The sequence below is a fragment of the Amphibalanus amphitrite genome, unplaced genomic scaffold (assembly GCF_019059575.1).
Source record: "Amphibalanus amphitrite isolate SeventyFive unplaced genomic scaffold, NRLGWU_Aamphi_draft 000052F_arrow, whole genome shotgun sequence".
NCBI classification, from domain to species: Eukaryota; Metazoa; Arthropoda; class Thecostraca; order Balanomorpha; family Balanidae; genus Amphibalanus; species Amphibalanus amphitrite.
The window spans coordinates 1,246,733-1,270,114 of record NW_024881548.1 but is presented as its reverse complement, the minus strand read 5'-3'; the positions used below and the strand labels follow the sequence as shown (position 1 = coordinate 1,270,114).

Sequence of the window (23,382 nt, the reverse complement as noted above, 5' to 3'; positions counted from 1 at the left end):
AGTATATCATTCGACGCGCCTTGACGTGCTGAGTTTACTGGTGCTTTTTTGCTCTATCTAAATTAGATCAAAAGTTAAAAGCGAAAAACTTTTGACCTGTTTTTAGCGAAATTTTTACATTCATACCCCCAAAACCCCCCTAAATATTGACATAGAGCAACCAAATTTGCACAGGGGCGAAAACTCCAGGGGGCCCACATGCCTACCAAATTTCGTGTTTCTAGGTGCCATAGGAGCCAATCGCGAGGGGGGTCGCATCCCCCCCCCCCCCACTGCCAGGCCATGTTGTGAAAAACGCCCTGCCAGGACGAGGGTTAATCACGTCCATTTTCAGGTCATAAAACAGTAAGCCCGTCGTTACAGTGTATTGCCCCTTTTCATCCGCAATCGCGTTCGATCATTGCAGACGACATTAATTTGATCGTCAGTCGTCGGGGACGATCAAACAGATCAACCAGCCATAAGATACATTGTATCAAAGCCATATGCTGTCTTTTTGTTTGCTGAATCGATATTCATTATATTTGTAGGTATGTGTTCCTGTGCCGTCAACGTACCAATGCTTTGTGAACACGTTATTACGATTGTGTGGAGTCACTCAGCGACTCGCGTCGCGCCCCTCTCGCTCCATCTTCCTCAGACTCCAGTCTCTGATCATTTCGCCGTTTATTTACAAATTACATCAAAGCTGGCTGGACGACAAACCAGACAGCTCGACACTTATGTACAACACGAGGATGAATGGCGAGTCCCATCGCAATCCTGATACAGGGACACACAGGGCATAGCTACCATGACACAATCAGGCAGAACGGCTAGACGAGAAGCCCTCCGTACGCCCAAACAACAGGAAGACAAGTCATTGTGTTCTCTTATAAACGCATGATAAAATCAATCATCTCGCTCACAAATATTATAACACGATACCTCAGCCACAACCATGGCGATAAAAACCGTGTAAAACCAACCACCATGGGCAGTCAATCTGGAATGCGTTAAAATGACCGCCTAAAAACGACAGCTGAATGGCAAACGCGACGCTCGGCTTAAATCACACAGTACAATCTTGATGCGAACTTCTCCATCTTAGTTGACGACGCTCGAGGACATGTACCACAGCGAACTTCTTTGTCCGGACGCCGATCGGCAGCGGACGCTGCTCTGACGGAGGCGGAATGTGGCTGCGGCTCGACGGACGGACGCGGCCCGCTTAGTCGAGACACGTGGTGCGCACGATGGCCTCTGTGACCCGGTACGGGTCGCAGTTGGAGCTGGGCCGCCTGTCCTCCAGGTATCCGTATCCCTCCTCGGCCACCTGGCGCGGGATCCGGATACTGGCGCCGCGATTTGCCACGCCTGTGGACAAGAGAACGCATCGGTCAGCGACAGAAACGGGAGGAAGTTATTGGTTTAGGGCAGCAGTGAGTGCCCAACATTTTAGCTCAATAGTCGCCCAAAAGCTTCGGGAAATGATTCATAAGTGGTGTGCTGGATCTCCTTCAAGTGGGCTTTTTTTCCAGCCAGGGTCGTTTATTGGTTTATTGACTATTTTTCCGGTGGACGACCAGACGCGCTCTGTCGATTGTTTGACCTTATTTATAGTTTGTGATCTGACTTATATCGGTCTCTCGTCACTCGTGGCCTTCGACCGGTACATCAGTCGCCTCAGACGCACATCGCTCGGTATGAGACGGTCCAGACAGAGCTGATGCGACAGCGGACAAGTCCGCCGGCCCAGACAAACACGTGACGGTAGGTTCACAGGCGGCACGTGACCGTCTGGGCGGGCCCACGACAAGGGATAGACCACGCCCCGCCCGGCTGATAGGCGTTAACGCGCAAAGGCTCCGGTATTTTCTAACTTTATCGAACCTTTGTTATTTGATTCAGTTAATTTAAAAAGCGGAAAAGTGGCGAATATTAAGTAATAGCCAGTCATTGGCTTGGTATGTGTTGGTCTAAATGCTGGTCGCCTTTTACCAGCCCGGTTCGGAGAAGCCAGTTGTTAAGGCTCGTAACACCGTTCCTTGGGGTGCGTGAGACCTTGAAGTCACCGACGTGGCGGGATACAACTGGCCATAACCGGCTAGACAGAAGAAATGACCGAGTGAACCGGCCTTGGCACGACTGGTGGTGACGAGCCAGACACGGAAACAAACGGGAAACGCTCGCGCAGCAAAATAAGGGTGAGCAGCTTCCCGTATTTGAAGAAAAAAAAATCAACATACGCTTCGTTATTTGTCAATACCCTTCCAAATTTATGAGATATAATTTGATATGCCTCGCTGAGGACAAAAGCGCTATGAACTGTATCGCTCGACAAGCAATCCATCACACCACTTGTTTGCGTTCTGAACTTTCGAAGCTATCTCTCAAGTGATTCGAGATAAGGGCGTGAAAAAGTTCGGACGGTGTTTTAGCGTCCTATCGGCACTAGATGTCCACGATGCCTATCTGTCTAACTGACCCACTTATGGGTATATTTGCACCTTAGCCTACTCAGCAGCGATCGGAGCTGAGGAGCGGGCGTTATCGTCACCGATCGGTCATGGCCAGGGCAGCCCTCGAGCCGTGAGTGGTCCCAGCCGTGTACCCGTGATGGGCTGAGGAAGCGATGGTGTACAGAGCACCTCAAGTACCGTATGGTACCAAGGTACCAGCTCGAAGGGGTAGGTACTGACCGGCGGAGAAGTCGTGGATGCTCGAGGTCTCGTGCCGACCGGTCAGCCGGCGGCTGTTGTCGCGGCCCTCGTTCGGGTCGTACATCTTGATGTGGTGGGCGTGGTTGGAGCCCAGCTTCTCGATCGCCTTCTCGATGTGCCTGTGGAGCAGAGGGGACCTACAGTTAGCATTGATCGCGCCATTCCAACAGGGGCCCAATTGCGGGTCGTTGACATCGTGTTGAAGCGCAGGTTTCCCAAATAACGGTCCCGTTTGACAACCTATCGGTTAGGCTTTTTGCGATAGGTACCTAATGACATCTTTTGTCCGACAATGATTGTTTAAATATGATACTGCGTTTCACAACCGAAATTACCGGTTCGCCTCGTCTCCCAGCTAGCGCGGAACGCGAGGTCAGTGAGCTCGCGATCCGGGTCCCCGGAGACAGTGGACGTGCCCCCTGCCCAGCCCCGCCCCGCCCCGTCCGACCCAGTCCCAATCAGATTAAACAACTTGTCTCTCCCCCTCCCGGTCCGCGAGACGAGCGACCTTCAAATACGCCCATTATGGAGATTGCGTGATTTAAATTGCGTCGTTCCGGCCCCCAGCCGCACTCACGCCACCGTTCGTAAACTCTGATGATGGGCGCAAAATGACCTCGTAGTCGGCGCGCCCCTAACCCCCAACAAACAAACAAACAAACAAACAAACTCCGATGACGTCAGTGCTTTTGAAAAGCCTCCAGGGTCAAATACCGTTCCGGCCCCTCGTCCCAGCAAACAAGATACCCGGATAGCATCTTTTTGGTCCCCGATGATGCTCTCCATTACAATGGGACACACAATATTAAAAATCAGCATTGCTATTCTCGACCATATGCCGATTTCGGGCCGACACAATAGCGTGCTGCAATTTAGACAATTACAGCAATTATTTGGCCATTTGGTTTCTCCAAACCTGACTACTAATTTGGCATGAGCTGCCCGTGTTACGTGGAACTCATCCCATCAGGCGATTCCATCTCAGCAAAGGCTGCCTCCAGCTCGTGCCGTTTTTCGCAACGGACCGCCTCAGGCGCCGGGTCAGCCCGTTCCGGCCATGATCACGTGTGCAGCTCTTTTGGTGCACGTGACCGCTGCGGTGCCTTTCAAGGCACGCTGTCACCTCGTGATCGAGCAAGGACGCCGTGAGAAAGATGACCGGGAGAGGGGAGAGAGCTGCAGCTCGGCACTCCCTGTTCTGAGAGCTGCTGCAGCTCATCGGCCTCAGAACCGGCCGGGCGACCGAGAAATAACGGGACCTATGACGTCGGACTCCCTGCATTACCAACTGCATGTGATGCATTTCTATCGCGGAATGGCGTCGCTACAATAGGCCCTTCTTCCTCCAATCCGCACCCAACAGCCCAACACCAAAGTCCTTAGACTACTTACGTGATGCCTCCCTTCTCGCGCATGGCCAGCGTGCTGAAGTTAGTGTGGCAGCCGGCGCCGTTCCAGTCACCCGGGATCGGCTTCGGGTCCAGAGACACGTTGATGCCGAAGTCCTCGGCGACGCGGTGCAGTAGGAAGCGGCCCATCCAGAGATCGTCACCCATCCGGATGCCCTCAGCCGGGCCGACCTGTCGACAAGAGTGAGATGGAGCGGTGAGATCGGGCCGAAGATAGACGGGCAAGCGATCGGTGACACGCTGTAGCTCGTCTGCTGTGCTAATCGACGACAGCAGGCGACCTATACCAACCGCTAGCCTTATCTTCCGTGCAAGGGAAACTGGTTTGCTTTAATGCCCCGCTGCGTCCAAGGGCACTGCTGACATCAGACATTCAAAAACGGAAGACCGAGGCAGACGCAAACAACAATCGCATGCGCGTCTAATGCGTGACTGCACATCGCGCGCGGCATTATCAACACGCTGTTTTCGCTTCGTGCATCCGGCGAAAACATGACCTCGGCGCGTCGCTCTGCGTTCTCCCCGCGCCCCTTCCTGCACCTGAGCCCCGGCTCTCACCTGGAACTCCCACTGGGACGGCATGACCTCGGCGTTGGTGCCGGCGATCATGACGCCGGCGTACAGGCAGGCGCGGTAGTGGCTCTCCACCACGTCGCGGGCGTACACTTTGGAGGCGCCCACGCCGCAGTAGTAGGGTCCCTGCGGCCCCGGGAAGCCGTTCTTGGGCCAGCCGAACGGGTGCTGGTCCGAGTCGAGCAGGGTGTACTCCTGCTCCATACCGAACCACGGGTGCTGCTCGGCAGCCTTGTCCATCACCTCCTTGCAGGTGTGGCGGAAGTTGGTGTCTGTGGAGACAGAGAAGAACGTCAGAGCTCAGGGGGCGGGGTTTGTTCAGAGGAATGAAGGCTTATCGGTTGGATGTTTATATTGTTACCATACTGCCGTCATGTTTGACGCCATTGGTGTGAAGTCCCAGACCCAGACGGTTGCAGGTGAATGTTTATTTAATGAGGGCATATGCTCCGAAAGATTCATTAACATCCAATCTCCATGTGGAATACATATGAATAAACAATTCATTTTGCACCGAGCTTGTGACGCTCGAGCACGTCAAAGCGTTGCGTCATGTACTAAACCTGAAGTCACAAAATCGTGTTTTTGACAGACATAAACAGTGAGCCGTGCGGCACGTATTCCAGAAAACATCCCAATGTAACTAGATAGACTCTACTACGCAGTGCGCTGCAGCCCCGGGTGCCCGTAAAACAGAGTTGAGTCGCAATCAGCACGGGAGGAGAGTTTCGCAAAGCGAGACGGCGGAGTTTACAGATCCCGGCGCCCATTCTGCCACCCAGTCAGACGAACCCTGCGGCCAGGTCAGCGCTAATGCCCGGGTCTCACGAACCGGGTCTGTACCCCGACCCTCGCCCTAGGGTCTCCAGCCACGCGGCCATCAACCGCACACCCAGTACCGCTAGACCACGAATTACGTGAAGCCAAGGACGTCTGGGCCCAACCCACCACTCGACTCCACCCACAGAGTTGACCTTGGAAAGGACAGGCGTGCGAAGAGCCCGCCTGTTGGGGACGGCCGCGGGGGGCGTGTGCGTGTGTACGATAACACGTCCTGACGCACGAAGCGCACAACCCGCAAGGTCAGATAAATTCCTGACGTAGGGTCGGCCCACCAACGTCCTTCCGTTTGATGAGAACCTCTCGCTTTGAGGAGGCGTGGTCGCCGAGACAGGGGGTGTGTCTGGACGCGTCGGTGGGACCCAGGGTCATAAGCCTGGGCGGAAGGGAGGGAGGGAAGGTATAACCGCCGACGGATGTCACTTCCACCGCAGTGCCAACTGCATGATCAATGTCTGGCTTCCTTATCGAATGATTTCCGATGTTGCCCATGGCCTCGACTCTGTCGAGGATGCAACTGATGCAGCAGCGGATGGGCTGCGATAGCGCGACAATGCCAGAGAGCGCCGAATTGGGAGTTATGGCCCGGATGATGTCGAGATAAATGTTCGATAACGTGGTGGCAACTAGCAATCGTCAGTAGATTGCCGCACTTGAAGCTCGATTTCAGCATCGGATGAGGGCTTTGTTTGGACGCTCGTGGTTGCAGGAGATTATTGCAAACCATCGTGCAGGATTTTACGTTTTTAGATGTAAGCGGATTAAATGCCTACCCTAAGGACGTGACATCATATCACCACGCCAGCTTAAACTAACTAAAGCCAACTCAAACCGAATGTGCTAAGACCTTATTTGCAACCACTTACTACCTTCCCCCAATGTATCTCAGTTTTAGGTCAAGATTTATAGCAAACAATTGTCTACATGGACGGTCCTTCTCTCCGACTTACCGGCGGGCTTGCGGTTGTGCTTGTAAGTCTCGCACAGCACCAGCTTGTTGTTGCCGAGGCGGAAGGGATCCCGGTAGAGCGCCACAGGGTACAGATACACGTCAGAGTTGCTGCCCTCCGCCTGACCGGTCGACGAGCCATCAAAGTTCCAGATGGGGAGCTCTGCAGAGGGGAAGGAGCGCGTTAGAGGAGCGTGCACGAGAGGGTTTCCTGCAGGCAGACAGCTCAAACGTGATGGATAAGTATCGCCCTTGAGGGAAAGGGTTACAGAGAACGAAATGACAAATAAAATGACTTCCGCGTTTCTGCCAGAGCTAACATGATTGCTTCCTTCCTAGTGGAGGACGGTGCTTTTAAGAAGCCAGCGCCCGCGTCTGAACATTGAATTATCATTGGACGGTTACATCCAATGCCCAGTATTGACCGTTTATTATGTAGCTATCTGCCGTTGAAATAATTGCATAATCAGCTATCACGTCTAGTGTCCTGTCAGCCCGCTATAAAAAAATGTCATCTGAAGCACTCTCAGAGAGCTCTATCGCAGCGTCTCTACCGCTATGATCATCAACTCTGAAGTGGTTTGTATACAATTTCGAGAGAGAGAGCTATCGCTCACATGACACTAAGTAACCAGTATGGTGACTATCGCCAACAGTGCAACGATAGAAACAATCTGGCACGCTGTGGTCCGCCTGTGAACCTTCTACATTTTTTCAGCGGCTAACCTAGCCAACCAGACGATTTAAGACACCGATTGTTCAGGTCTCGACCTCACCATGTCCCCCATCTCACCTGACGGGCTCTTGGGGATGAAGTCCACCGTCTTGGTCTTGGCACGGACGTGCTCTCCGGTGCCGTCGATCCAGACGTACATGCATTGCGTGGTGTTGTCAGGTATCGGTAGACTCAGGTACCTGTGAACGCAGGGCAGGCGCCTGGTTGGCCGGGGGCAGCGGAAATACATAGTTAATACGCGGCGCCCGAGTGAGTGGGAAGGGGGTCCCGGTGGTAGGTACTAGGTAGTGCGTGCACTAAGGTACAGAACTGACCCGAAACGGAGAGGGATGCCCAATGCGTGCAAATTAATGGTTAGCTCAATGTCCTGGATAACGTAAAAGGGCACATGCATTTTTGTGGGGAAATCACAATATATGCTAACGGCTATTCAGTATCCAATACATTAGTCGGCATTTGACAAGACGGCGGGAAACCACTCATGCAATATTGCAATATCATATGATGGGATGTTAAATAAAATTGATTGATTGATTGATTATACAAGGCTGCCGTATAGAACGGTCGAAATCCTTCATGCAATTATGGGACGAAGCCGGAAAGGATTACCTAAATAGTCCTATGCGTTGGGACACAATTTCAATATAACAAACAGATAACAGTAAAACCATGCAGCTCTGTACCATACCTAAACGTGAGAGCGTCATGCTCAACTCAACACCCGCCACCCACAAAACAAAAAGAAAATAAACTCACCGGTCCAGAACAGTCTTGTTGGTAAACATGTTGTCACTTTATATCTGCAACAAAAAGAAAATTTGTTAGATTTCCATAAGCGACAGATCCTGCGCATTTTTAATGTTGATAGCTCTATTAGCTACATTAGATCCCATGGAATACTTCCAACAAACTATACAGATGCGGTGTCCGTCTCCACCTTACGAACAGAGTCGCTCATTATTTTCTGCTCAGAGCGAAATAATTTGATACGTTGGAGGAAATATGCGTCGATGATCACTGTGCCTTATTGCACAACAAAGCGCAACGGGCACCAATTTAGGCCGTTCCGATCCAGCGTTCGGGCGCAATTGAAGTTGATTTCGTGTCCCGAGGGTATATTAGCGTAAATCGAAGCCTGTGCGCAGGAAGCGGTCTGACTGAAACGCCCTTGAGCGCCGGAAATCAGTGCATTGATGCACCACATGCAATCTGGGCCCAAGCACAACAGCCGTTCAGGGCCGTATTGATGCACAGAATCATAGATTCAGGCGTTTAAACAGTCTCGGCCTGCTGATTCGTCGCTAGGGCGCACAAAAACGGCTTTGGGACAACATTTGACGTTTTAACTCGAGACTGGAGTAAACAAGGTCATATTGAAGCCTTTTCTGCGCAACCGGCAAAGAGCGGACAACCGCCAGAGGCATTTAGCGTTTGACCTCTGCCAGCAACCGAAGGGTATCAGGAGAGAGAACCCTAACCTAGCTTCCACCCTTCCTTCAATGATCGGCTGTAACTGCCGAGATTAGCCTGGAGGGTCAGTTATGCTAACCTATGGTTTCGGTTGCGGCGCGCGCTTATCCTTGGGGCGTTGGGCGGCGACTGGGAAGGTAGACTGTACCGCCGAACACCCAGCCGGTTGGCCGCGGCAGTGACGCGGCGCTACGCGAACCGGACAGAATTTACGGTCGTTTCGGCGGCACGGACCTGCGCTAACCGGACAGGATTTTGGACATACGCCACAGCGGCGCTCTGGATGTGTCCGGATCTGTCCAGCGCCACTCGGCACCCGCTCAGAGCCTGTCTGGTTGGTCTGGTCACTGTGGTCAGTGGTCATACCAGTCGGCTCGCTCGGCTCGAGCAGACCCTCCAGTGGGCGAATGAGTCCGAGGCCGAGAGTGCACGGTCATGGATCATGGACGGACCGAGTGATCGCGGCCCTGCGGTCACACCGGGCACTCCTTCCTCTCTCCGCTCTCCCTCCTCTCTCCGGAGCCCGGTCGGCGACTCAGTGAGAGGCCGGTTACTTGCAGATTGCATCGCTCCGTTGCTATGCTCAGCTCGCCGCTCCTGGGTCACCGCTGATGCAGCTCCGCCAGCGGGCCAAAGCGGTGAAATAATACCGGCAGCTCGATAGAATCAGTCCAACCGTGTGATTGAGAAAGGTCAGAACTCCCGGATACATCTATATTTCACTGTATATTTGAGATAGGTAGTGAATGCAAATTGGCTGGGCTCTATAATATCTGGTTTTGCACTAGCAACTGATTGAATGTTCATATTTTCAACTAGGAAGTCAATTCATTTTAGGAGTTGAATTACATGATACTTTATAATTGTAAATACCAAATTTGGTCCTTTGAAAGCCTTAAACCGATGGGATTAAAGCCCGGCACAAAACATCTTTGAGATCGATAATTTAAGTTCCACACTGAACGTATCTGTAGCGAAGTACCTAAGTAGACTGATATCTTGCCCATTATAGCCGACCACAAATTTGGAACAGCAATATCTTGAGGCAAATCATAATGATCGTCTAACATTATGGGCACTACTGCAAGCCAAAGCAGGCAAGTGCGACGTTCCTCTTATTTTCACCCGACGTCACCCGAACATTCAAATGAACGACTCTCTGCGCAGTGAGTGGCCTGGGCCCCAATAACGCCATGGAAAACTACGGGTGCCGACGCGCACCTATGGGGAGCCAGAAACCTTTCCACGAGTCCGATGGAAGATTCCGTCCCTGAATGTCACAGCGTAGGGGGCCCGAAATAGTAGGTACCCTGGAAGAGGGCGCTTGTGCACAGGGATTTATCTTCACAGGGCTGCAAGGAGGGCAGCAACTCGCTCGAGGTTGTAACATTCCGGCTCTTTAAACGGTGCATTAATTTTTTTTTCTGATACCATCAAATGTTCACAAAATAATTTTGCAAGTAGCTTCAACTTCCGACAGTTATGAGAAGCACGTAATGTAAGAAAACTCGCGGGTGGCAACCGCCAACCACCCGAAGAGACAGTGCATACTTGCGACATTGCACGAATTAAATGCACACCAAGACACCCTCACCTGCTGACAGACTTACCGAAACCTCGGAAGAGCTGAACACACGACCACCGACTCTCGAAGCAGACGGACGAATATGCGTCGGCCGGCCGGCTCCGTGCTTATAAGATGGGCGCTCCGAGGGCGGTGATGACGTCAGAGGGCCGGGCGGTGGCGCGGCCGGTCAGCTGATCGGCCCCAGGCGCGCAGATGCCGCCCGCCCGCCCGCCGACTGGTTTTTGTGACGCACATTTTCGGATTTGAGAAAACACCATGTGGTCGGCTGCTTCTGCGTCATATTCTGGGGCGATTACGCGCTTCCGCTATCGCTGGATTTCGTAACTTCAGTCAATAGTCGTAGAATGGGGGACACCCGAATTGGATAGGTAAGCAAGGTCCGGAGGAGAAGCTTTTGCTCTAGACTCAAGAGAATGTCAAAGAAATAATTCATTACGATGGCTCATTGAAACGACCTTAATTCGTCCCTTTTAACTTCTGAACCTGCCCGATCACACTTCTCTGCCCGGCTAACATTCACCCCCATCACTCAACTGGTGCTCGAGCACGCTCGAGGAGGGCAGCTCTGATAGAATCCACTTCCGTGGGGATCGTCTGAGCGAATGGGTCACCTGCCCCCCTCTCCTCCCATTGACACATCACCATCCGAACAGGACGGGCCCAGTTTCTGCGGCACCGGCCGGCCTGAAGCGTCTCGACCTTTTCCTCCCATCCAAACGTGACAATAAAATGGTGTAAATCGCACATTTTTTAGCCAGTCAAAAACCCAATAAGACATCCTTTCAATGAATATACCTACGTAATGGCAATTTATACAGCTCCCATTAAACTATTGAAACAATTGCTTTTAAACATATTCTTTTATGTGTAGGGTAGGGATTTAGACGCTTGAATTAGCATCATTCGGCTGAACTGCTGAACTTTCAGAACTCGATCGCCGCTATTTTTTTTTTTTGTAGGTATAGTTTTAGCCTAAGGACAGTGAATTAGTCGCTTAGAAGCTAAAACGGCTTTTCGAAAGATTTATTTTCAATCACTTCCATGGGAACTCCTTGTCGGTAACTAATATTGAATGATAAATAAGTGAAGTTTACTCTGGCCATATTTTATGGCACAATGTTATGGAGTTACTTTGAGCCAAATTATATGCATCCGAACGATCCGAATCCGATCCGAATGTACGCTTTTCGGCCGCTATAAAAACTATCATAGTCGTTCGTTGTTATAGTCATTATAGTCGTTATAGTCGTTTTAGTCGTATAGGTAGTCGTTCATTGTTTTCGTTTCCAGCATGAAAACGATAAACGATAAGTAGCTGAACAACATACATAAAATTAAGATATCTAGTCATAGAAGCTGGAAATAATGGAAATTGTATATGACTTAAACCTTTTCCCGAAGCTCATTTTTTACCGTTTTGCGAAAGCAGGTTGAAGCCTTTTTATAAGAAGTCAGAAGGTGTGAATATTCGAAATTTGAAGGGCTATAGCGCAATATGTCAATGTAACGTCGCAATAGCAAGCGCTTATCTCGGCCAACCCCGAGAGGAACACTTTACTCGTCTCTACACTCTGCAAGTGATAGCGTCTCCACACTCATCATTCAGCTCCCGACCCCTCCCATCTACACGAGCCATTAGGAACCCTGACTGGCGGGCCGTGACCCGCCCCGCCGCCGGCGACGGCCAGTGAGTGTGCAATTTGGGCTCTGCTCGTTGCCGGGCGGTGTTGCCAGGCACGCATCACGCAGTGAGACGCACGCCACGGCCGTACCTCCGTCATCCGTAACGGTCCAGCTGGGTCCATCCGACCACGCTTGCCGGCCGTGGCCCACGCCCCCCGCACCGACCCGGCCAGCCGACGCTGAGAAAACAAGTGCGCCGCACCTCGAAAGGAACAGTGCTGGCGATCGCAGGCTGCCACACGCAACGGTGGGCTGCAGGACGTTTTACTATGATGCTATTGCAAGTAACGTTCATCATTCGTGTGCCCTTCACTTCTTGGTCGGTAGGTATATTAAAGTCATCTATCATACGTACCTATTTGTCGACAGTTAACATGAATTAATTGCCGTTCTTTTGCAGGGTCAATTTGTAGGGCCAGCCCAATTTTGCCTTATTCCGGAACCGGCGTCACCGTCAGTTGCGGCGGAACAACCTCAATTAAGGGGGGGGGGGGGCACTGCCGGCTTTTGGTCCCATTCTTTCCATGCAACGCCCATAGGGCTAATGTTAAAATGCCAAAATCAAAGGGGGGCACGGTGCCCCGGTGCCCTCCCCGTTCCGCCGCCTATGGTCACCGTATAAGACAGTCAATAATTTGCCTAGAGCCTAACGCCGGAGCCGGAGCCGCTGGGGCCAGCATATTTTGCCTGTTGCCGGAGCCAGAGCCGCCGAGCTATTTTACACGGAGCAGAGTCGGAGTCAGAGCCGATGTAGGCCATCGACTGGATCAATAATTAATAGCCATTCAAAATCTTTATAGTTCCGTGTTCTTGTTTTGGTGTTCGTCCGGTTCCTGTTGGTTTTTGACGTGCGTAAGACTCCTCGAAATCTGAGAATGCCTTGGGAAACTGACACATTTTTCGTCACTTGCACATTCAGCAAAGGTGTCTCTCGGAACCAAACATATCACAATATCGTGATTGGGTAACACCTCATCGTAACATGAAGCTTCATTTCCTCACTGGTACACTCTCGATCACACGTCTCCCGCGTGCCCTGGTGACGGTGCGATCCTCTCCGTCGCGGCGGGGTGACCCGAACGTCGCTCCGGTTCATTACGGGTCCAGCCACGACCTCGCCGATGAGGAGACGTGCCTCCCGCTGACGTCACTGGCCGCCTGGGACACCAGCCCTCCGTCGTGGGGCCACGCGCCGTCAGAGGTAGGCTCGGGTACCGCTGGTCTCAGTGATGACGCACTCGCCGCAGACCGTCTGTTTACGGTAATCGCTTGTGGCGATGCGGTGGGTACCACGTTTGTGTAAATAGTGTTTCTTCGCTGTATCCAGTTGCTGATATCCAGATGCTGCATCCAGTATTTGGTGCCAGACCTTCGACTTATCTTGGGAAACTGAAGGTGTTGCGAATACGATGTTGCGCATAGAAGTGTGACAACCAGGCGACAAGTGACAGCCAGCCTGGCACCTGCGAGGTTTAGCGATCATGGCACGAGTGACGAGGAACACTGATGATATATTAATGCCTTATATTAGCTTCAGGGGCTCATTTGGTGCCGGCCGGAATCTGCCCAGTGGATTTAATGGGGATGTGGACTGGTGCAATACGAATCGTGCCCAAGCTCAATTCCGACGATAAGGTCGATAAGCACGCAGGAAATAACACCATTTAAGCGACTGACTAGATTGCAACTAAGTGCTTGATTACTGACACGCGATGGAAGATTAATTCAAGTAGAGCGACATGGCTGCAAGTCTGTAGGCTGTTTTGCTGTTTCACGTTCGTGTAAAAATGTGTGTGTAACTCAGCTACATGTGGTACCAACGGGCCACGGTGACATAGATGAAAGCGCCACCATTCAATTCGCAATTCGCAGTACCTACCTATGCATAATCATCGGCCATTTCAAACTTGATGGTTCCTTGACTTAAGTGACCTCGATGACCTTAAAAGGTCAACTCAATTTAATCTCCCACTGCAGTCATCCTTTTACTCAGCAATCGAGACGAAAATACCACCATTCTGTTTTCGCTTGCAATTTCATGAGCGTTCCTTCATTGACCTCGAATAAGTTCGATGACCTTGAGACCTACGGGAAGGAGGTTGAAGTGCGCCACCTTAATGAAAAACGCTAATTGGAAGAAAACCGCTGGAGAATAAGCATGCACTGGTAACCACTTCAAAGAGGAACTCATTAGCTACGATTTAAGAGCCTCCCGATCAATTAAGAATGTTTCGTTTGCTTTTGACAGCCGCTTTTTCAGAAACATGCAAAAAGGGCGCATTTTACCAACAACTGCTGTAAATTGCGCCAGGGGGATGGCGCAATTAGAATCCAATTGCGCCCTATACTTTAACATGGCTAAGCGAATGAGACGGAATGCATACACCCCGGCAGTCTAATGTCATTGCGGCTTACTTAAACATTTATAATGTTAGTCAGGCTGGATAAATAATAAATGTAGATTTAAATCGCGATGTTTTTGCCCAGGTAAATAACTTTACATGTGTCCGTATGCCTGTAAAAGTGCAATGAAAACGTTTAATGTAACCGACTAGATATATGTGAAGGTATGCGCCTATATTCGGTTAAATTATCAATCGTTTCTCTCAAAATTAATAATTTTTATCAGGGATGCGGAGCCGTGGAAATTTCAGACGGCTCCGGCTCCGGCTCCGGCTCCGGAGAAAAAAATCGGCTCCGGCTCCGGCTCCGGCTCCGGGTGAAATGTTATGGCGGCTCCGGCTCCGGCTCCGGCTCCGAGTAAAATGGTCCGGCTCCGGCGGCTCCGGCTCCGGCGGCTCCGGCTCCGACTCAGTACATCCCCTACGCAATCAATTAAATACGGGTGGAAGAAAAATTGGATTGGTTATACGCGTTACTCTTTGCCATGACCGGCTCACCGCGTCCCCGCGCAAACGCACCTCGGAGAGAACTGGCAGAACAAAGGGCTAGGAAGCGATGGCATTGGAAACGCAGTCGCCGCGAATCGGAGTTCAGTGAACCATCGTAAGCTGACACCCGTCTCGGCTGCATTGGGGGGTGAGGGGTGGGGGGTGTGTGGGATGAGACGGTGCTGGGAGTCGCAGTCCACTGCACTGGTTTGAAAACAATGGCCGTCACCTGATGACTGGTCCTCATGTTCAGGGGATGCAGTAGACGTGGGGGGGGGGGGGGAAGAGCAAACAGGAAGTTGTTTGCGTACTGTGGGATACTGGGGATATTCGGATTTTTTCATTCACTTGATGGCCCATGACGTAAGTACCATATGTTTTACTGCCTTGTACTGTCAAACCGAACTAGGTCAATTATTTTTTTTTCCTCTTCAAAAAATAAAAAGGAGCCGGAGTCGCCCCCTTTTTTGGCGGCTCCGGCTCCGGCTCCGGCTCCGGGCTATTTTGTTTCACGGCTCCGGCTCCGGCTCCGGCTCCGGGCAAAATATGCCGGCTCCGGCGGCTCCGGCTCCGACTCCGGCTCCGGCTCCGCATCCCTGATTTTTATCGTTTCGACAACTTTTTGACATCAGTTTTTACTTTTTTATCATAGCTGTCACCTCTCATGCCCTAGTTCATGTTGAAAATGCCAGTTTTGTCAATTACACGGTACACCACAAGTTCGTAGCCTAAATGGCAGCTGCATTATAAGTTTGACGAGATAAATAATTTGCGGACTGACGACAGCGCGCTGCTCCCCTGCCTGGCATTAAACTCCTTCTTTATTGTAATCCGTTAATGATGCATTCATACTGTTGTGATACAATAGCTACACCATTATTCTATTCGCGCCTCCTGGCGCAATTGCCATGGGCGCAATTAAAATTGAGGTACTTTTTAATAAAAGTATAGAAGTTGTCATAAATATGCTGAAGCATGTTAACTGTTTCACTGAAATATAATGGGGTAAAGGGTCTTCTTTCTAAATATCACTCTGAAAATCACACACGTATCGCATATTTTTATAGCCAACGGCTCAAAATACTGCAGAAAAGCTAAGAAAACGCCGTAATATCTTCGATGGCGTAATGAGCCCTGCTGATTGGCTTCGTCGGAGAGCTTGGGCCATAACATGAATTATCCAGTGGTGACGATATTGTTTTCGATCACAAAATTCTAAACATGCCATTGAATTCGTGGGAATGTTGGTGGTCGCAATTGGTTAGGAGGGCGCAATACACCCACTTTCTCCTACTTAGGAGGTCAACTTAACGTTTCCGCCTATTGCAGCCATCCTACAACTCAGGTGAGACACTTGGCCAGTCGATTAAAACGAAAACGCCACCGTTCGATTCTTTGTATGCGATTTCACCCAGCCGTTTAGAGTATGGTGACCCTTGGTGGTCTCTCAAGTTGACCTATTGAGGTCATTGATCATGATATTGCCCGACACGAAGTCACTATAGGTTCGATACCTATAGGCGAGGTAACTTCGTGGTGAAAAAATGCAAATCTTCCTCCAGACCCAACATTTTGCGTTGGTATGGAAAGGCTAAAGCATGGCTTTTCAGGAAATGCTTGCCTTACTTTTTCATCACGAAGGTAGGGTTCACGAAGTTGAGAACCTGGACAATATTTTTTCATTTGGCAGCATTACAAAGGCTCAGGCCCTTCCGGGAAAGCGGGACAAAAAGGTCGCCCACTGACCCTACAGGCTACATGACATATAGGACCTTGCAAACCAAACACCACTTCTTAATTTTCAATCCGGTAAATTGAGAAGGATATGTACCTAGTATGTACGCTAGTTTAAACAAACCCAGAAAAAGAAGAATTGACCTTAAAAAATACGTTTTAGGCCAGGGTATAGGTACCCAAGGTAGGTATACCATATACCTAAACCAAAGGACTTCCTGCGAAAGAAATGGACAATGGTGTTGCTTGGGTTTCTATCAGCCGGGCAGTTGCGCCTATAGCCCTATAGTTATAGCTTGGTTAGGTATAGTATCAAGGATTTAACAAAATTACCTACTACCTATCTAGCATCTGATTCATGTATTGCTAATTGCGGACTGCGGACTGCGGAGTCGATGAATTTTCGGTGAATCCGACTTCAACTCCGGTACAGGATTCCAAAATCGACCCCGACTCCGACCCCGCAGCCCTGTCTCAAACAGATGAAATTTGAAAACATTAAGTTGACACTTGGGCTTGACCCCTCAATGTCACCGAATGCCAAAGTCCGAAGTCACCCATGAGGTCACCATATTCAAGACGGCTAGCGACGAATGGAATGATGACGTTTTCTCGTTTTGATCGGCCCGTGCAGTGGCTACTGAGCCGTATAGCATGACCGAACGAAAAAGGCGAAAACGGAAAATTTCTGTTCGTCAAGCTCACCAGAGCCGAGGTCATCAAGTTCAGAATAACCGATAAAATTTCATATGACAACTGAAAAAATATTCTTGAGCATTTCGTTTCGTTCGCAGATGCAGTGCGTGCTGGGGGACGGCTGTATGGTGAGCAGCGGAATAGTGTTTTTCAAAAATAGCAGTGTTTTAGATGAAATCACAAAGTTCCTTTTCTGGCGCGTTTGTTTCAAAAACCGCGCCCAAATATTCACACGCGCATTCTCTCCAGTGTGAGTGGTTGGTGAGTGGCAATATCAATATTCACGCTCCAAGAAATCGAAAGGTACGGTTTGAAGTTAATAATTTATGATATAACCTGAAACTGAATCTACAAACTAATAATTTATCCATTGCTTTATATTATTGTAGTTATAGGGTCTTTCGTAGGCTCTTAGTTGCAGTATCCTTGGTATCCTTGAATTGGAATCCGAGATCTTGATCTTTTCAATTTCAGTCGGGGGAGGTTTGGTTCTGGTTCGGTCAATCGTTTTTTTAGCAAGTGCTATTTTTGTCACACGTGCCGAAAATGGCAACGATTCTGCTATTTTTGACAACGATGACGCCGATTTCACTCCTCAGCGAGGAAATCGCGATTTTGGAAAGATGAGCACTGATTTTCGAAAAGAAGTGCTGCCACCTGGTGCAAGGAATAATTTTTACCATCCATAGTTTCTTTGGCATAGCTCTGGTAGACTTTTTGGAGCTTTACAGCTTATCCCCTTGTCAGTAGAATTATATAGTGCCATCAACAAAGAATGAAGTATTTGACACGGTAATATTACAGGACATGGCAGACCCACGTGTACGCACATTGAAAATCAAGACGGGCATTGTCAAACGGTTGACAAAAGAAAAAATATCATATGAGGTAGAGTCTGAACAGCAGAAGAAACGAATTGAGCGCATGAAAACTGAAGGTAGGTCAACCTGTACCTCTCCTCACCCTTGTCATACCTATATCTTGTCCATCTTGACTGGTAAACCGAGGCTTACACTTACCACAATTTTCCATAATTGGTAATATGCATTTTGCAAACACACTGAAAAATGAATGAGCCATGCTCCTTAAATGGAATTTGATCATACCAATTTGAAGCATATTACGTACCTACTACATAGAGAGCAGTTCATTAGAAAAGCTTTTCAAGGTGAGCTTCAAGCTATGGCAAGCAGGGCTGCGGAGTCGATGGATTTTCGGCGACTCCGACTCCGACTCCGACTCCGGCTTTCAAAAACCAGCTCCGACTCCGACTCCGACTCCGGGCAGAATTGTCGACTCCGACCGACTCCAACTCCCGACTCCGACTCCGCAGACCTAGCAGGGCTGCGGAGTCGACAGATTTTCGGTGACTCCGACTCCGACTCAGGCTCGGGTTTCTAAAATCGACTCCGACTCCGACTCCGACTCCGACTCCGGTCACAACTGTCGACTCCGACCGACTCCGACTCCGACTCCGACTTCGACTCCGCAGCCCTGATGGCAAGCACCATTAAACCAATAATTTTGTTCCTTTTATCCTAGGCAGATAAGTCCCATTGAATTGCATCATCTTCCCTGACCTCAGAACATGTTTGCAGGCAAGGATGACTATGACATCAAGAAGCAGGAGGAAGTGCTCCAGGAATCAATGATGATGGTGCCTGACTGTCAGAAGAAGCTGGCGCCCGCTGTCACTGAACTTCAGGTGAGGTGACTATTTTTATGCGTCCACTAAGCCTGAAGCTCGTTTTCAGTACGTCAATAGCTTGTGTTGTCTAATGTGCTTTGCTACCTTCTCGTCAAAAATAGGAATGGAATTTGTGTTGCTGTTGATAGTTTTGGATGCACTTGGCAAAACGTACCTTCATAGGATTCGCCTATTTACAATGCATGATCGTATAATGTTTATATTATTCTTCTGCATTTAGCCGAAATGTTCGTCGTTTAGTTTCCATCATTTTCCGGTAGTGGAATTTTCGTTACTTTCACGAGTTGTTTTGCCTATGTTGTGTAGCATTCCACAGTCAACAATTGACCGTTCTTTCGAATGCTGTTGGCAGAAAATTCTGGACGAGGAGGGCGACATGGTAGAACTGGAGGAGTACCAGCAGGCTGTGACCATTGTCGAGGACGCCAAGAAACATCTGGCCGTGTAGGGCGTTCGGCCCGCCGCCCAGTGCCTTGTGCGTTCACCTCTTGCTACACTCGTCATTCCGAAATAATCGTCGTTAATTTAAGTGATTTGGTGTGTGAGTTGTCGATAGTTTAGTGACTAAGTCGTCTGATTTCTCGCGCACTAACGAGGTTCGAGTCATGTGGCATCCGAGGCCACCTCCGCGGCCACCCGGTGGATACTCTGTGCCATCTAGTGGTGTGTTTAACACTCAAAACTTCAGCCGTCCGCCGCCGGGACTGGCCGGTCCGCCCCGACCGCCCGGGCCCGGACGCGGGCCGTCGGTACCTCCCGGTGTTGGGCCCGCGCCCAGTTTTCGACCGTCATTCCCTCCCCCGCCTTCAATGCCGGCCGCGGCAGGCTCCGGCCCTGTTCCATTCGGAGCTCCGCCGGACCGGTCCATTCCTCCGCCGGACCGGTCTTTGCCTCCGCTTGACCGGTCCATCCCTCCGCTGGGCCGGTCCATGCCTCCGCCGGGCCGGTCTTTGCCCCCGCCGGACCGGTCAATGCCTCCGGCGGGGTTTGGAGCCGGAGAGCCGCGCCCGCCGCGACACCCCACAGCTGCCCCGCCGCCCGGTGTCGGCAGACGGCCGGTTCCATCCATACCGCCCCGCCCTGGTCTGTTGGCGCCACCCGGCCGCCAACAGACGCCACCCGGCCGCCAACAGACGCCACCCGGCCGCCAACAGCCTCCCCCGGCCGTGGGAGGTCCACCGCAGATGACCGCCTCACCGCCCGGTCTGCCGGCGGCGGCACACGGGCCCGTCCCCTCCCCGGCCCCCACTGGCAGCGGGACGGTGGGGGAGTGTAGGACACAGGCTGTTAGTAGCCGTGGAGCGGTGAATTCTGCTACGGAACGCTGGCTGGCGGCCTGGGCCGAGCGGAGCGGTGTCGCGGCTAGATGCTCTGAGGAGGCAGCGAAAAAGAAGACATCGAAAACGGTAAACGTGAGTTCAGTCATTCTCTTCAGTCATCGTGAGTCAATCATTTTCTATTGTGTAGTTATTTATATTGGCGAGGAATTTCTTTTTTTGCCGTCATTGCATTTTGCTCATCTGGACGTCTTTGTTCGTTTGTCGTCCTTTCGTTGTTCTTTTTATGATGTAACGATAACGAAGTACCTACTCGGCGCATTCTACCTGCTTTTCTCCGGTTGTTGGTCGGTATTCTTGTCCTTTTCGACCAAATATTCCTTGCACTGGTAGAATCCTGACCTAACTACTCGTTTCTGCTCCCACAGTTGAGCAGCCTCCAGGCACTGTCTGAGGCAGAGCTGGCGCACCCAGAGACGGCGGCACAGCTGCGGCGATTGGTGGCGCAGCGGCGCCGCCGACGGTTGGCTGATCGCAGGCGGTGGCAGGCGGAGCGGCAGCGACTGCAGAGGAAGCACGCTGATATCGACGCCTGGCAGGCGGCCATCCAGCGGCGAGCCGCCCGTGAAAAGGAGGTACGGTACGGTGGAGTGGAGGGGTTGGTCCACGTCTTGCGACGTGGGTGGGATGCTACTCGAAATAGTCATTGAACGTTAGTAAAAAATAGAGCAGCTCCTTCGGTGTTTTGTTCCTGCTGTTCTTACAAAAGCTGTTATGATTCAAGGGAGGGCGTAATATTGCTGTTTTATTGCAATTGTTAAGAGACGAAGCACCACTAGCACGATGAGACCGGGTCTTCCAGAAAATAATCAGCAGTTTACCCAGCCCATTCTATCCTCAATATCTAATTTGTAAAGGTATTTTCATTGCTTTCTGTCGTTTTTCCAACAGGAGGAGGAGATGAAACGGGAGGCGGACAAGGTTCTGGCCGAGGTGCGCAGGAAAATCAGCGACGTCGAAAAACAACTCGAGGTGAGAAGTGTTGATTTGTCAGATGTGTACTGTGACCCCACACTGTTTACTGACGCTCACTAAAAAACGGCTTATGCTCGGTTGAGAAATAAGGTTATTGGTGTTTAGATTTACGGAAAACGATGGCTATGTAATGAGACGAAGACTTTTCCACCTAATTAAGGCTGTTCAGTAATTCCTTAAAGGAAGACTGCCACCTTCAAAAATTTTTCTCAGATCGGCCTATGATTTATTCCCTGGACAAAACAAAATTTTATAATTCACCTGACAAAGTATCATCACGTGAATCGCGAAAAAAATTGTCGATTATCATACAATTATCAATCGGTTAATGTCTAGCGACAATGTTTACACATCACTAGACTTCAAGGTCATAAGATTATTACATTTTATTTGAAAAAGTAAGGTATTTTATGATTTACTAATATATGATTTCATAAGAAATTGGCCATGTTTAATTTATTTTGCATTTAAGTTCGTAAAACATTTAAAAATCATGGCTCATTTGGAATGGGTCTGGCCCATGTTAAACCCCATTTCCCACACTTTTTTGGAAAAAATGAACTACTGAATATATAAGTTTAACTTTTATTTTGACACTCCAAAATTCTTCTCTGATCTCGAAACAATCAAAGTTTTGACATATATTTACCAAAAGATAAGAAAATTCATGTTTCAAAGCTATCGATAAACAGTAGAGATGTCGGTTTTCTTGGACTAAAAAAATGGCATCAAACTGAACTTTGGTCTCCGATTTCTCGCAAACGGGTTCGAATTTCGGAAAACCGACTTCAGTCTGGGACATAGGTGGCTCAGCTCTAGTGAAAACCGTTTTGTGGAAAAAAGGTGGCAGTCTACCTTTAACGGTAGTATGCGTTCCGTTTCTTTCGCTTTCAGCTTGCATGCTCCCGATGATGTGACACGTACTCTCACTGCTCATTGATCCTATATTTGACCACCCACGACCGCCGCCTCCACAGACGCTGGACGAGCTGCGCACTCTGCGAGAGGTGCGGGACCTGAAGGCGCGCGCGGCGGGCCTGTTCAGCAGCGCCGCCTCCGACCAGCGGTTCGCAGAGGTGACGGCTCGTCTGACAGACCTGCTGGATCGCCACCTACAGACCTACGAGACAGAGCTGCGCGCGCTGCAGGCCATGACGGCCGGCCCGCGGCCGCCGCCGCCTCCGCCACCGGCCGCCGGCGGTCCGCTGTCGGTCCTCAGGGCGCTGTTCGGAGCGGCTGGTGTGAGTCCGGCCGCCGCTGCCGCCGCCGCCGGCGGGGGGTGCCAGTCGGGGGAGGCCGACCACCGGGTGCACATGGTCGACTGGGAGGCCGACCCGCAGACGCTGCTTTATATCAGGTGGGTCGGGTGAATGTGGAATGTTGAACATGATTGCTAGACCAAGACATGGCCCGGATAAGCAATACGCCATTGATCTGCCATTATGTGAGTTATGATGGAATGCTGAATGGAGATATAATTTGCAAGAGTCGTTTATTTGTCAATCGCACAGCTCTTCTCAATGCATAGGCTCGTTATGTCGGACGATTTATAATATCACATTACACCCTGTCGCTTTTGTACCTTCTCTCATTATTGTTTGGCTCGTCTGCAGGTCTGACTGGGACCGGTACCTGGTGGGGCCGGAGGACCCGCTCGGCTCGGCTGTGCCCCCCGCCTGGGTGACGCCGGCACCGCCCGGCAGCGACATCTGGGCCGGCTGCCTCGCTGCGTGACGAACTGAACCGTCCTACCGCCGCCACAGTCATCGCGTTTTGTCTCAGACTCCGCAGGCTACCGCACCTCCTCGCCTGTCGCCGATTCCTTCGAGTCTGCCATCACCACCGACGGTATCGCAACCACCAGCGTTACTGTCGCCGGGACGGTCTCTCGCCATCTCCTCTCCCTGCGTAGATATTGGCTGCGGCTTGTCAGAACAGCCGATTATCACAACTGTTTTCGATTAATTGCAAATAAGACACATTTCTTGACAACACTGTTACGACGATACTTACATTTGGTTAGGCATGGGCTGTGTATGCATCATTGTTCATTTGCGACGGTCGATGATAATAAAATGTTCTTTAACACAT

At 50.6% G+C, this 23,382-nt stretch overlaps 2 protein-coding genes across 4 annotated transcripts; one reads left to right on the top strand and one right to left on the bottom strand.

Annotated features, from left to right (window-relative positions):
* Nucleotides 1-649: 649 nt before the first annotated feature.
* Nucleotides 650-10,379, bottom strand: LOC122377877 (glutamine synthetase-like). 2 transcript variants are annotated; one of them, XM_043358410.1, is made up of 8 exons: nucleotides 10,290-10,379; nucleotides 7,966-8,009; nucleotides 7,267-7,409; nucleotides 6,475-6,636; nucleotides 4,670-4,956; nucleotides 4,095-4,282; nucleotides 2,682-2,821; nucleotides 650-1,356 (listed from the first exon to the last, which is right to left on the bottom strand). In XM_043358410.1, exons 2-8 carry the CDS (start codon nucleotides 7,992-7,994, stop codon nucleotides 1,211-1,213), a joined length of 1,095 nt encoding a protein of 364 aa, XP_043214345.1. In that variant the 5' UTR covers nucleotides 7,995-8,009; nucleotides 10,290-10,379; the 3' UTR covers nucleotides 650-1,210. The 2 variants fall into 2 exon arrangements, with proteins under 2 accessions (XP_043214345.1, XP_043214346.1); XM_043358411.1 differs by having other exon boundaries at nucleotides 7,267-7,388; nucleotides 10,290-10,378.
* Nucleotides 10,380-17,501: 7,122 nt separating this feature from the next.
* On the top strand, nucleotides 17,502-23,382 carry LOC122377895 (formin-like protein 20). 2 transcript variants are annotated; one of them, XM_043358458.1, is made up of 8 exons: nucleotides 17,502-17,574; nucleotides 18,076-18,208; nucleotides 18,870-18,976; nucleotides 19,332-20,391; nucleotides 20,685-20,891; nucleotides 21,208-21,288; nucleotides 22,269-22,648; nucleotides 22,905-23,382. In XM_043358458.1, the coding sequence occupies exons 4-8, from the start codon at nucleotides 19,585-19,587 to the stop codon at nucleotides 23,023-23,025; spliced, it is 1,596 nt and encodes a 531-aa protein (XP_043214393.1). In that variant the 5' UTR covers nucleotides 17,502-17,574; nucleotides 18,076-18,208; nucleotides 18,870-18,976; nucleotides 19,332-19,584; the 3' UTR covers nucleotides 23,026-23,382. The 2 variants fall into 2 exon arrangements, with proteins under 2 accessions (XP_043214393.1, XP_043214392.1); XM_043358457.1 differs by lacking the exons at nucleotides 17,502-17,574; nucleotides 18,076-18,208; nucleotides 18,870-18,976 and having other exon boundaries at nucleotides 19,425-20,385.

Coding starts and splice junctions, on each gene's coding strand:
- LOC122377877 (XM_043358410.1), bottom strand. CDS start 7,994: ATGTTTACCAACAAGACTGTTCTGGACCG. Junction 7,410..7,965: donor AACAAGACTGTTCTGGACCG/GTGAGTTTATTT, acceptor CCGGCCAACCAG/GCGCCTGCCCTGCGTTCACA. Junction 4,283..4,669: donor CGTCCCAGTGGGAGTTCCAG/GTGAGAGCCGGG, acceptor TCTTGTCGACAG/GTCGGCCCGGCTGAGGGCAT.
- LOC122377895 (XM_043358458.1), top strand. CDS start 19,585: ATGTGGCATCCGAGGCCACCTCCGCGGCCACCCGGTGGATACTCTGTG. Junction 20,392..20,684: donor AGACATCGAAAACGGTAAAC/GTGAGTTCAGTC, acceptor CTGCTCCCACAG/TTGAGCAGCCTCCAGGCACT. Junction 21,289..22,268: donor ACGTCGAAAAACAACTCGAG/GTGAGAAGTGTT, acceptor CCGCCTCCACAG/ACGCTGGACGAGCTGCGCAC.